The sequence below is a fragment of the Dromiciops gliroides genome, chromosome 3 (assembly GCF_019393635.1).
Source record: "Dromiciops gliroides isolate mDroGli1 chromosome 3, mDroGli1.pri, whole genome shotgun sequence".
NCBI classification, from domain to species: domain Eukaryota; kingdom Metazoa; phylum Chordata; class Mammalia; order Microbiotheria; family Microbiotheriidae; genus Dromiciops; species Dromiciops gliroides.
The window spans coordinates 260,723,241-260,737,519 of record NC_057863.1 but is presented as its reverse complement, the minus strand read 5'-3'; the positions used below and the strand labels follow the sequence as shown (position 1 = coordinate 260,737,519).

The 14,279-nt window shown below is 38.0% G+C and overlaps 1 protein-coding gene across 2 annotated transcripts in view; it reads left to right on the top strand.

Annotated features, from left to right (window-relative positions):
* SLC37A1 (solute carrier family 37 member 1) overlaps positions 1–14,279 on the top strand; it is a 179,218-nt gene that overhangs the window by 102,053 nt on the left and 62,886 nt on the right. For both annotated transcript variants that reach the window (XM_043995792.1, XM_043995791.1), the window contains exon 9: positions 13,644–13,681. In XM_043995792.1, coding sequence (XP_043851727.1) covers positions 13,644–13,681 — 38 coding nt within the window. The remainder of the gene's footprint in view (positions 1–13,643; positions 13,682–14,279) is intronic.

The following is a 14,279-nucleotide window of genomic DNA, read 5'->3' as shown; positions in this document are numbered from 1 at the left end:
TCTACTGTGCAAGTTCTGCACTTATATGTCAGGCTCTAATCTATAGTATGTATAATTGAATATTGCATTTTTTTTCCATCACAAAATAAGTCTTGGTTCTAGAAAGAACAGAAATAATTATTTTTGTGGTTGTGCTTAAGTTTGAGATTTCTTAGTATCAACATTTCAACTGTCAACTGTTACTGTACCAACTAGGTACTGTAAAAAGATTCTCTACCTCTTAAAAAATAAACAATAAAAAATGTAGTTCCTGGTTTCTGCCTGCTCTTGAGAAGCTTACCATCCAACTAAGGAAACAAAACATAAAGTGTAAAATAACTCAAGAATTTTTTACAAAAGAATTTATCTACATCGGAAATGTTATATACTGTTGCAATTCAGTTATGTTCTGTTTCCAAATAAAGGCTGCACTCCTAAAATAAGGTCTTTTTGAGAGAAAAAAATGTAATTTATATGTTGGTGTTTAGTCATTCAGTCATGTCCAACTCTTCATGACCCCATGGACCATAGTACACTAGGCCATTCTGTCTTCCACTATCTCCCAAAGTCTGTCCAAATTCATGTTATTGTTTCTATGACACTCATAGTTTCTATGACATTTCACCCTCTGCTATCCCCTTTTCCTTTTGCTTTCAATCTTTTCCCAACATCAGGGGTCTTTTCCAATGATTCCTGTCTTGTCATTGTGTGGCCAAAGTATTTAAGCTTCAGCTTCAATATTTGACTTTCCAGTGAATATTCTGAATTTAAAAATTTTAATACTGATTGATTTGATCTTCTTGCTATCCAAGGGACTCACAAAAACCTTCTCCAACACCACAATTTGAAAGCATCAATTCTGCAATGATCAACTTTCCTTATGGTCCATCTCATACAACCAAACATTGCTATTGGAGAAAACATAGCTTTGACTATATGGAACTTTGTTGGCATGGCAGTGTCTCTGCTTTTTAGTATACTGTACAGATTTGCCATAGCTTTCCTTCCAAGGAGCAAGCATCTTTTAATTAAATGACTACAGTCACCATCTGCAGTCATCTTTGAGCCCAAGAATAAAAAAATCTAACACTGCTTCCATTTCTTCTTCCTCTGTTTGCCAGGAAGTTATGGGACCAGTTGCCAATATCTTAGTTTTTTTTGTTTTGTTTTGTTTTGTTTTATTGTTAAGCTTCAAGCCATATTTTACACACTCCTTTTTCACCCTCATCAAGAGACTTCCTAATTCTTATTCACTTTCTGCCACCAAAGTGATATCATCTGCATATCTGAGATTGTTGATATTTCTCCTGGCAACCTTCATTCTAGCTTTTGATTTGTCCAGCCTGTCATTTTGCATGATATATTCTGAATAGAAGTTATATAAATAAGGTGACAACATACAGCCTTGTCATACTCCTTTTCCAATCTTAAACCAGGTCCATGTTCAATTTTAACTGTTGCTTATTGACCTACATACAGGTTCCTCAGGAAACCAGTAAGAGAATATAGTATGCCTATCTCTTTGAGAACTTGATACATTTTGTTGTGATAAACAGCCAAAGACTTTATGTATAATCAATGAAGCAGAAGTAGATGTTTTCCTGGAATTCCATTGCTTTCTCCACAATCCAGTAAATGTTGGCAATTTGATCTCTAGTTTTTCTGCCTCTTCAAAAACCAAACTGCTCTTCTGGTAATTCTTGGTTCACATATTGCTGAAGGCTAACTTACAGAATTTTAAGCATAACCTTACTGGTGTGTTAAATGAGCACAACTTTTCAGTAATTTGAATATTCCTTGGCATTGTCCTTCTTTAGGATTGGGACATAAACTGATCTTTTCCAATCCAGTGGCCACTGTTGAGTTTTCCAAATTTGCTATTGAGTATAGCACTTAAAGAGCATCATTTTTTAAGGACTTTAAATAGCTCCACTGAAATTCTATCACCTCCACTAACCTTATTGTTAGCAATGCTTCCTAAGGCACACTTGACTTCATTCACCAGGATGTCAGGCTCTAGATCATTAACCACACTATCATAGTTTCCTCTGATGTTAAGATCTTTATTTTATAGTTCTTTTGTGTATTCTTGCTACCTCTTCTTAATCTCTTCTGTTTCTGTTAAATCCCTACATATTTGTCTTTTGTCATGCCCATTTTTGCGTGAAATGTTGCCTTGCTATCTCTAATTTTCTTTTCTTTTCTTTTTTTGGTGAGGCTATTGGGGTTAGGTGACTTGCCCAGGGTCACACAGCTAGTAAGTGTCAAGTATCTAAGGCCAGATTTGAACTCAGGTCCTCCTGAATCCAGGGCTGGTGCTTTATCCACTGTACCACCTAGCTGCCTCCTATCTCTAATTTTTCTTAAAGAGATCTCTTGTCTTTCCCATTCTATTATTCTCTTTCTTTGTATTACTCATTTAAGAAACCCTTCTCTCTCTTTGATACTTTCTAGAATTCTGCATTCAGTTGGGTATGTATTTCCCTTTCTCCTTTCCCTTTCCCTTTCCTTCTTTCCTCAGCTCTCTGTAAAGCCTCATCTGATAGGCATTTTAATTTTTTGCTCTTCTTTTCCTTGGGATGTTTTTTATTTGTTAAGGGCTAAAATTCTAGCTAAACTGTCTAAAATATCTAATGAGTGGTCGCCAATAAATTATAAGCTTTAGCAAGAGTTAGACTTTTAAGCATTTATTAAGGAGAATAAGAATTTGGTAAAGAGAGAGAGAAAGGTCTAGATTCCTATCTATTAAAGGGAGAGCACATTTCTAGCTCTGCTCTCCACCAGAGTCCAGAGGAAAGAGCCTCAGTCTCTTCCTTCCTCCTCCCACTAGCCCGCGTCACTTCCTTTTCCAAAGAAAAGACTCCTGGTCTTGCCCTCAAAGACCTTCCCTTCGTGGGCGGAACTCTTCTACAGTAAGTCTCCAGCAGGTGGCGTCATTCCAATAGTTACATATTATTGCTTCCTGCACAATATTACAAACTCCTCTGTCCATAGTTCTTCAGGCACTCTTCTCTACCTGATCTAATCCCTTAAATCTATTCTTCACTTCTACTTCATATTCATAGGGGATGTAATTTAGGTCATATCTAGTCATATCTATATGATCTGATGGTTCTCCCTATTTTCTTGAATAGGGAAAAATAGCCTGATTTTTGTGATAAGAAGCTCATGATCTGAGCCACAACAAGACAATGATCTGGGAGGGGATGATTTATAGAAACACCAAAACACAATTATACAAATTTACCATATAATCCATATATGTTTGTATCAGTACACTATGAAAGGGTTGTTAAGAATATTTCTTTCAACAAATGCTGTTTTATTCATTTTATAAGCATTTTTCTCTAAATAACTTCCTTTGTCTTCTTATTAAAAGCAAAATTACAAACCACACTTTGTTTTGTATAAGCCAGATAGATTCAGGAGGGAAAATACAGTATTTGGATCCCTGTGGTAGTTATTAAAGGGAATAGAAGAAAAAGAGAAGTGAGAAGGACATTATTATGAAGATAGTGTAGAGTAGTAGAAAATCATTAGATTTAGAGTCAGAAGACTTGGTTTTCAATTCTCCCACTGCAGCTTAGTAACAAGTAATTTACCCTCTCTGAGCTTAATGTCAGTAAGTGAGTCAATCAATAAGCATTTATTATAAACTTACTTGGTGCCAGACATAGGCTAAAAATACAAAAAGAAAAAAAAGTGCCTCTTGTTCTTAAGAAACACATTCTAATGGGGGAGATATTATCTAAATTATTACACATATATAATATATATGCATTGTATAAGGAACTGCTGTCTTTAGAAAATCAGGAACTAGCATCCAAAACTTTCTTGTCAGCTATTGGTCTTATCAGACAGCTCCAACAAAGTTACATTGGATCCCTCCTACTATTTTTCAATCTCCATTTCATCCTATCTCTCTTATATCTTGCAATAGTTTAATTCAGAGCCTCTTGGAACTCAGGGATTCCCTTCTTGCTTAAAAGGTACAACTCACCAAATATCCCTTCTAAAATTCTAAAATCACACCAAGTTGCTAAATAATTATAATGATTTTTATTTTTTTTAATTCTCTTTGGTCTTACAACTGATATATGCAAATGAGCTGAGAAACCATAATGTCCCAAATCGTTTAAGTTTTCAATATGGTCCTCCATCTCCTTTTGAGTCATTAACATGTCTTATTTATATTCGTATTTTTCTAGTTTTTAATAAATTAAAATTATTTCTCTGTCCCTTTAAAATATCAAACTGTACCCATACACACAAAGCATTATTCTACATGTTTTACAAGGTGATTTAAGCCACTAAATTTATATCACAGTGTATTTTCGATTCCAAATTGCTCAAATCTAATATGAAAACTATTTTTCCATACACAAATTTTGGCAGTTTTTATTAAACTAAATTTCTTTTCCTACTCCTTACTAACATAAAAATGTTCATCAATATTTTATATCCTTTAACAGATAAATATTTTTTTCTTTATGCAAAAATACTTTTCTGCCCTTTTCAGCACTTAATTGATCCTTTGAGGAGATCCTTAAAAGATCCTTTAAGGAGAGAGCATGTTTTTCATCAAAACAGATGATTTTAAAGAATGATAACCAAAATGCTTTGTAAGTTAAAAACAACAATATTTATAAGTACAAAAGCTGGGGAACAGCCTGTACCTGTTGATGTTCCTTTTTCTTAAAGCTCATCAGGATTCTTGAAGAACATTATGTAGTTTATTTGCTGAGAATCAGGGAAGCTGATGAATATTATTTAATAGACAGACCAACCAAAGGCAAACACCGTCTGCCACAGGTTTACTATGGTTTATCTAAGTAAGAAGGTAAATTCACTCTACATTGCTCCACAGTCAAAAGGTATGGCTGTGAGAGATATTTAAAAGAGTGAAAAGATACATGGAATTCCATGTGTACCATGTATACTCTGGTTCACTCTTCCCAAGCCAGGCTACAACTTCTGTTTATCAGGGGTTCAGAGGAGTAGCCTGGAACATTGGTGTATCTTTTCTCTGTTACCATCAGTTCAAGCTCTCCACCAGCTGTATTCAGTCCATTGTTAAGGGTCAGTGACTACAGCCCCAATCTATTTAGGCACTTAAGAGTAATTAGGTTTTTTAAGGTATATTTGCTTTAAAAATATAATGAGGGGGTGGCTAGGTGGCACTGTGGATAAAGCACCAACCCTGAATTCAGGAGGACATGGCCTCAGACACTTGACACTTACTGGCTGTGTGACCCTGGGCAAGTCACTTAACCCCCATTGCCCTGCCAAAAAAAAAAAAAAAGTATAACAAGACTGGGGCAGTTAGGTGGCGCAGTGGATAAAGCATCAGCCTTGAATTCAGGAGGACATGAGTTCAAATCCAGCCTCAGACACTTGACAGTTACTAGCTGTGTGACCCTGGGCAAGTCACTTAACCCCAATTGCCCCACCAAAAAACAACAACAACAAAAAGTATAACAAGAATAAATATATAAACATTTTTCCAAATGCGTGCCAGGGCATCTTCTCTCCAGTACCACCTCAACCTCTAGGTGAATAGGTTCACAATTTGTCTCAGTTTCTACATAGCATTAGTCCCATCAAGTTCATGAACAAAGGGATCATCTCTGTCAGATGAGTCTTTCTCTGGGTACTGATGCTACACTAACTATAAAATCTGGATTAGGCTCTGAATCCAAGTTCCTGAGGCTTTCCTAACCTTTCAAAACCCCAAGGTTGGAGACTCCAGTCTTTTTCACCTAAAAAGAAAAAGAACAGGGGCAGCTAGATGGCACAGTGGATAGAGCACTGGCCCTGGAGTCAGGAGTACCTGAGTTCAAATCCGGCCTCAGACACTTAACACTTACTAGCTATGTGACCCTGGGCAAGTCACTTAACCCCAATTGCCTCACTTTAAAAAAAAAAAAAAAGAAAAAGAACAGAGTCCAAGGACTGTGGCCTATTTCATGTGACTTCAGTAGGGAGAGGATCCCAGGGACTCTCTCCTCTTAAAGGATAGTCTGCCATGGATTGCAATGAGCAAAAGAATCAGCAAAGCTCACAAGAGCAAATAAATCAAAAGAGGAAGGGACTGAAGATGATAAACTTTTTGAATACCTCTATCTATAGCCAATCAAAGAACAGGTGCTCAGCCAACTGCAACCAGTTAAAGATCTAGTCTCTCTGAAGGACTTCCACAATTCTCCCAGAAGCAATGTCCTTAGCTTCTCCATATGGAGAGGAAGTATCAACTAAACAAGTTCATGGGGATTGCACATGTACCAGACCTCAGTTACATATGATTAAAATTATACAGTGAAAGTCAATCCCCAAAGTATGAATAACTCAAGAATTAAATTCTAGAGACTCAATTCCAATGCAGGGGGTGGGGGAGTGAGGGGGGACTGTGGGAGAAAAATCCATGCTTGCATTTTAGGTAAATCTGTAAGAGATACATTTCCTAAAAATTTATGCACCTCAAAGAGAGGGTTTCTTATTTGGCAGAGTTTTGCCTTCTGAATCAGAAAAACTTCCTACCCATTGAATTTTTGGCTTACTCTTTATAGCAATTATAAAGCAAAAGTCAGTATTCTAAAAAAAGGCAAATTAAGAAAAACATAAACATAGATTTAAGTTTATGATTTCTGATGTGCCAGATACAAGCCATATACCCTTGGAGAAGGATCTATCTTGATAAAGAATTAAAGCTAGGTGGCACAGTGCCTGGAGTCAGGAGAACCCAAGTTCAAATCCATCCTCAGACACTTACTAGCTGTGTGACTCTGGGCAAGTCATTTAACCCTATTTGCTGCCTCAGTTTTCTCATCTGTAAAATGAGCTGGAGAAGGAAATGGCAAACCATTTTAGAGACTTTGCCAAGAAAAATCCCAAATGGGGTCACAAAGAGTCTAACACAACTGAAAAAACAACCTCTTGATTAAGCTTCCCAATTTCAGTTTTTGTTTCCACCATTATATGGGAAACTCCTTGAGCAGGAACTATTACCTACTTCTGTATCCTCAGGACTCAGCATAGTGTCTGGCACGTAGTAGGTGCTTAATAAAGATTTATTGACTGAGTGACAGTAATTCTTATTTTGTTAGATCTTTAATAAACTAAAGGACACCTCCTCTCTCAATTTGGTTAACAAGACATTTTCACTGTTATTCTGGTGAACAATAAGTAAGACATTTCCTCTGTCAGTACAATAAACTTCATCTATTGATTAGCCTACTTTTCTGTTTTCTCAGTATTTTTTTACTGATATCATGAATTAAGATCCTCCTCTGAAATTAAGACTTCTATTCAAGGGAAACTGGGTGTATTTTTAATTCAAGTACTCACACTTGGTATACTATCATGTTGAATCTTTATTTTTATGATAGAATTTGGTTTTTTTTCATTTCATTTCATTTTTTTTTAAGTGAGGCAATTGGGGTTAAGTGACTTGCCCAGGGTCACACAGCTAGTTAAGTGATAAATGTCTGAGGCCGGATTTGAACTCAGGTACTCCTGACTCCAGGGCCGGTGCTCTATCCACTGCGCCACTGTAATGATTGGAATGATGCCACCTACTGGAGACTTGCTGTGGGAAAGCTCCACCATGAGGAAAATGCCTCAGAGACATTGTGGCTTTTCCTTGGCGTCAGGAAATGACGTTTGCTCATGGGTGCTGTCTATCAAGGCTACCAGCCAATCAACTTGAGGAGCCTCCTATTTTCTGGGAGGAGACAGGAAGGAGGAAAGGGAGCCTGTGGGGAGAGCTCTTGGGCTTTTTGGGTTCCTGACTTGGTGGTGGTGGCGGCAGAGGACTTCACAGGAAATTTGAGGAAAGATAGGAATGCCAGGCTGTTGGAATTCTGTTCTCAATCTTTTTCTTTCTATTTTCCAATAAACCCTTAAAAACCTAAATTCGTTTTATCAATGATTTTAGTCAGTTTCCCCCAAAACTGAGGGAACAGATTAGAATCCACATTTAGAATCTTAAATTACACACCACCTAGCTGCTCCTATCATGTTAAATCTTAATTCTTTAACACAATTGAAGTCAGTCCAGTATCGTTCCATAAAGCAGAGTTTTCTCATAGCAAATTTCCATTTTCAAAAGCCACATATATAAGGATAGGTCACTGTATGAATACATAAATATGCGGTGGTCCTATAAGAATAGTGTCAAAAAGGATGAATCTCAAAATGAGTTGACCCTAGGGAGGACAGGGGGAAAGAGTGTAGTCCTCCCCCTTCTAATCCTATGGGGTTTGGGGAGGGAGGGAGATCAAAAAATGGTGTTGGGAGGAAGGCAGAGTCAAAAGTTTCCAACTTCTATTTTCCTTCTTTTTATCTGCTAAGGAAAGTCACCTTTGGGATGGAAAGGCCAGAAGGAATCTGGGTAATAAGAAGTTTATACCCAAGAGAATTAATGAGATGGTAAAGTAATTTGGTGCCTTTGATGGATTGTCATTTGGCCCACATGAACTATATTCCTAGGCACCTAAAGAAATAGCATATGTAATCACTGAAACAGCATTCTTTGAAAGGATATAGAGAATGGGAGGAAACATTGAAGTATTAGTGTAAGTAGGATGTTCAAATTTTCCAAAAAAGGGCGGGGGCGGGGGGGGGGGAGAAGAATGGATTTCGAATACATTTAGCCAATGACCTTATCTTCTATTTTGCCAAAAATAGGGGGTGAAATTTAATAGAGATGAATGTATTTTTTCTTAAGTTCTTATGCTCCATTTCAAAAAGTCACCTTCATGAGTATAAGAACTAGATGAATGATTCTGACAATGATTCTTTTGAAAAGGATCTGGAGATTGGAGTACACCGAGGTATTAACCTGTCAAGAGTATGATATGATGATCCAGAAAGAGATCTGATGATATCTGCATGGGGGGGGGGCAGCTAGGTGGCACAGTGGATAGAGCACCAGCCCTGGAGTCAGGAGGACCTGAGTTCAAATCCGGCCTCAGACACTTAACACTTACTAGCTGTGTGACCCTGGGCAAGTCACTTAACCCCAACTGCCTCACTAAAAAAGAGTTAATGGGGGAAATATAGTCCTGTGGTAGTCTGTGAATAGTATACTACATCTAGAGTATTGTCTTTTATTTTAAGCAAACCATGTTAGGAAGAACATTGATATTCTGTGAAGTATGCAAAAGAGGGCAACTGGGATATTAGTGAAGGGCCCTGAATTCACATCATGTGGTTAGTTGGTTAGTTGTTGCCCTTTGGTTTTTTTTGTTTTGTTTGTTTGTTTGTTTTATTTTTAAGTGAGGCAATTGGGGTTAAGTGACTTGCCCAGGGTCACACAGCTAGTAAGTGTTAAGTGTCTGAGGCCGGATTTGAACTCAGGTACTCCTGACTCCAGGGCTGGTGCTCTATTCACTGCGCCACCTAGCCGCCTTTGTTTTTGAAGAAGATCAAAATGACATCATATGTTTGAGTGAAGGTACGGTGTGTCTGACTATGGCTGATCAGACCTTGTATTGGTCAGATTGTATTTCTTAGAATGCTCTACCACAGGTCACACACAAATAGTCCATTCAAATATTTGGAATGGAGAGGTCTAGATTTATGCATCTCACATTTCTTTTTAGTTACTGCAATTCTGCTTTGCTCATAGAACACAGCACCTTCTTTGATGTGGACATACCATGCTGGGTGGTCCTTTGCCAGCATCTAACCTTGTCACACAATTGATTCCAAAGTTCTTCAGAGAGACCTTGAGAGTGTCCTTGTATCACTTCTTCTGATCTCTGTGTGAATGCCTACCTTGCATTATTTCTCCATAAAAAAGTCTTTTAGGCAACTGTACATTGAGCATTCAAGCAATGTGTCTATCCCATCAGCGTTAAACTCTTTAAAGCAGAGTACAAATGCTTGACAGTGCAGTAGCTGACCTTGGTGCCTGCTGTTTTTGTCCTTGTTGAAGGTGTCTGACAACATTGCTGAAATATCATGCTAAAAAAAAAGCATGGGAGCAAGCATACACCTTTACTTCACTCCATTGGTGACTGGGAAAACATGATAATATCGTCCATTATCTAGAACCCAAGCAAGCAGGCTGTCATGAAATTGACATAGAATACTGATGAACTTCTCTGAGCAATCAAATTTTGTTTTGGTTTTTTTGTGGGGCAATGAGGGGTAAGTGACTTGCCCAAGGTCACACAGCTAATACATGTCAAGTGTCTGAGGCTGGATTTGAACTCAGGTCCTCCTGAATGCAGGGCCAGTGCTTTATCCACTGTGCCACCTAGCTGCCCCTGAGCAATCAAATTTTGACATAATTTTCCACATGCCCTCACAGCTGACAATATCAAAGGCCTTGGTCAGATCAATGAATATTGTATACAGATCTGTTTTTTACTCTTGGCATTTCTGGAATTTTCAGACATCAAACACCATCTCTTTCTGTTTTGTTTTTTTGTTTTTGTTTTTGCTTTTTTGGCAGGGCAATGGGGGTTAAGTGACTTGCCCAGGGTCACACAGCTAGTAAGTGTCTGAGGCTGGGTTTGAACTCAGGTCCTCCTGATTCCAAGGCCTTATCCACTGCGCCACCTAGCTGCCCCCACACCATCTCTTTCTGAAGCCACACTGGCTCTCAGGTAGATGGCCATTTTCCAGGTGAAGAATCAGCCTTTTAAAGAGGACTCTGGCAAGAATCTTGCCAGCAATGACTAAGAGAGAGGTTATGCCCTGTCACAGGAAAACTTATTTCTTTTACCTTGATAGAGATAGACAATGGACATCCTTGAACTCCCAGGGATAACCTCCTCTGTCATATAACTCGGATTTCAGTCAGCTTTTATATGAGCAGTGGACCCTCTGCCTTCTAAATCTCTGCTGGTATAGAATCAGTGCCAGGTTCTTTGCCACATGGGAGGAGCCTAATGACATTCAAAATTTCTGCAGTTGGAAGTTTGGCTAGAGAGGGATTGACTTCAACCTGAGGTATGTGGTCAGTGGCTTCAGCATTGGTTTATGATTGTCTGTTGAGTACGTTATGGAAGTGTTCAGCCTATCTCTCCATTATTCTGTCATCCTCTTCATGATTTTCATCCTTAAAAAATATTTTTGGGGGGCAGCTAGGTGGCACAGTGGATAGAGCACCAGCCCTGGAGTCAGAAGTACCTGAGTTCAAATCCGACCTCAGACACTTATCACTTAACTAGCTGTGTGACCCTGGGCAAGTCACTTAACCCCAATTGCCACACACACACACACACACACACACACACACATACATACATACATACATACAATATATATATATATGTGAAAAATTTTACTTCCTGTTATGTGTATGCCATATAACATATGGTTGAAGGAACTGTTGGATGTTTAGCCTGGTGAAAATAAAACTGATGGGGAAAGGAGGGAACATAGTAGCCACCTTGAAATATTAAAAGCTTCCTGTGCAGAAGAGAAATTAGACTTGTTCTTATTAATTTCAGCAGGTAGAACTAGAAAGAATGGGAAGTTGGAAAGAGACAATTTGAGGCTAGATATGAAAGAACACTTCCTAACACTTAGAGCTATCCTAAAGTGAAATGGGATACCTTGTGCAATAGTGGATTCCCTAAAATGAATATATTCAAGAAAAGGCTCGCCAAATTGTTGAAGAATGGATTTTTGTTCAGCATTGGACTGGATGGACATTGGGGTCTCCTCCAACTATGAACTTCAGTGATCTGTCTGTCCATATTTAAGGGTGGTTAATGTCTTTAAAGATAAAAAGAGACAAAACTTTTTTTTTTAGTAGATAAACCATGGCTAGAAGAGGAAAACTTTTCTCTGCCTTAGTATTAGGACAAATTTTATGAATCTATTACATTTGGGGGACTTTAAAAGTGTTAAACTGTAAAGAGGCTAATTGTTTAAATTTGTCCTATTGGTGTCTAAGGGTCTTTTGGCAAAAATGTTACATTTGAGAGTCAAAAAAATCAAACCATTAATGATGCATAATTAATTGTTTAGTTCAGTTTTGTTTTGTTTTTTAATGATGCATAATTGCACATTCATATACACTTCAGGTTTTTTTGTTGGTTTTTTTTGTTTGTTTTTAGTGAGGCAATTGGGGTTAAGTGACTTGCCCAGGGTCACACAGCTAGTAAGGGTCAAGTGTCTGAGGCCGGATCTGAACCCAGGTACTCCTGACTCCAGGGCCGGTGCTCTATCCACTGCGCCACCTAGCTGCCCCAGTTCTTTTAAACAGTATAGAATTTTTGTATGATTTCAGGGAGGAGAAAGACAAGAAAAGTAAAAATTTTAAACTACATCTCTCACGTTCCAAATAAGAATCAGAAGTTTAAATTTTCTACCAGGTTCACAAAAATTTTGAATTTGCTCAGTACATGAATTTCTTAAGTCTCCCAAGTCAAAATGTATTTTCTTTTTAATAGGAGATTGGCATATTGATCTTCTTGAAAGCAAAGACTATCATCTGCCTTTCTCTGAATCCCCTGTACTTTGCATAGTGTCTGGCACATAGTAGACATTTAACAGATGTTTATGATGGACTAACTGACCTATACAGAGGACCTTTGATGTTACTTCCCACACAAGGGGGCTAGGGATCTGATTCCAGGAGAGAAATGATGATGTCTAATGGAAGTACCCTTGGAGAGACTTTAGAACATGCTTTGATATTGTACAGTAGATTCCAGTCTGATGACCACTTGACTGGCTATGTAATCAGAACTGAGGATATCTTCAAAAGGTACTAATGGACCACAACCTCAGCAATTTTCCTCAGCTTCTCTTTTAAAAGATTTTAGCTTTTTGTTTGACTCTTCAGCTGATGCCATCTAGAAAGAGGCAGTGATGGAAGGGAAAAAGCCTTTGACCTTCTACCTACAAAGCTGCCAGGTAGCCCCACGAAAATGGGCCTCAGGTTTGTTGGGGGGTTTTTTGTTTGTTTTGGTTTGGTTTAATTTTTTGCCTACCTCAGCATTTGCCTTCATTTTAGGTGAAGGGATTGGAGAGTGTAGAGAATATGACATGAGTTTCAAAAGGTTAGGAGAGTAAGCCTTCTAGGCAGCCAGTTTGGAAGTTCAATCCAAGCCAGGTTTTGCAGTAATCCCAGCATAATTTACCTAAGAAGCTACCTTAAGGACCAAGCAAAGTAGTAGCTGAGACAAACAATCCCCAGGAATCAGTTCCTATTTGGAACTGAATTTGATGACATCAGTGCTATATGGAAATATGTTAATAGCAATGCTATATACAGAAACTGTGCTAATCTGAGCCCACTCTTCCCAGAGACAGAGGTAATGTAGGGAACAGTGGAGATATGGGAGTAAAATGTTTATACTTTTGTTATTGCTACATCTTCAATATAAATATTATTTTATAATTAATAGTTAATTGATATTAAGTGTTGAAATGTAACTAGTACACCTAAGTTAGGTGTATACAACTGTTAAGAGCTTGGGCTGATAGCAGTAGAAAAAGACACCCCAACAGTAGCCCTAATACATGACTCTGAAATAGTGAGCCCAGAGTGTACTTCTTACATCAGGTTTAACAGAAACTTGATTTTTTGTTACATTTTTACATTATTCTTAACACTTTTTACTTTGGAAACAATGGTTTTACTAAATGGCTTCACATTGTAGACTTTGAAAAATTCATTTCCATATGTTTTCATATTTCAGATCCTAAAGACATAAAGTGTTCCTCCACACCATTAATTGTGAGTACAATTGTTGCATTTTTTTTCTTTCCTTGAATTAGAGTATCTTGTTTCTGATTACTTCCAGTAATCAAAAATTCTATTCTCATATTCAAAAAATTATTCTGTGCATTTAAAGAATTATAAGATTGGGGCAGCTAGATGGCACAGTGGATAGAGCACCGGCCCTGGAGTCAGGAGTACCTGAGTTCAAATCCGGCCTCAGACACTTAACACTTACTAGCTGTGTGACCCTAGGCAAGTCACTTAACCCCAATTGCCTCACTAAAAAAAAAAAAAAAAAAAAAAAAAAGAATTATAAGATATGGCACTTACCCTAAAGGCATGTATGGACTAGTTTAAAATACTTCAGTCCTTAAAGAAATCTATAATCTCGTTATTTTGAGTACTCCCTTCACACTTTCTTGGCCTGCACAGTTCTCAACCAGGTTCTTATCTATTTCCTCCCAAGAGGATCAGTTAAAAATGTTGGGGGCAGCTAGGTGGCGCAGTGGATAGAGCACCAGCCCTGGAGTCAGGAGTACCTGAGTTCAAATCTGGCCTCAGACACTTAACACTTACTAGCTGTGTGACCTTGGGCAAGTCACTTAACCCCAAT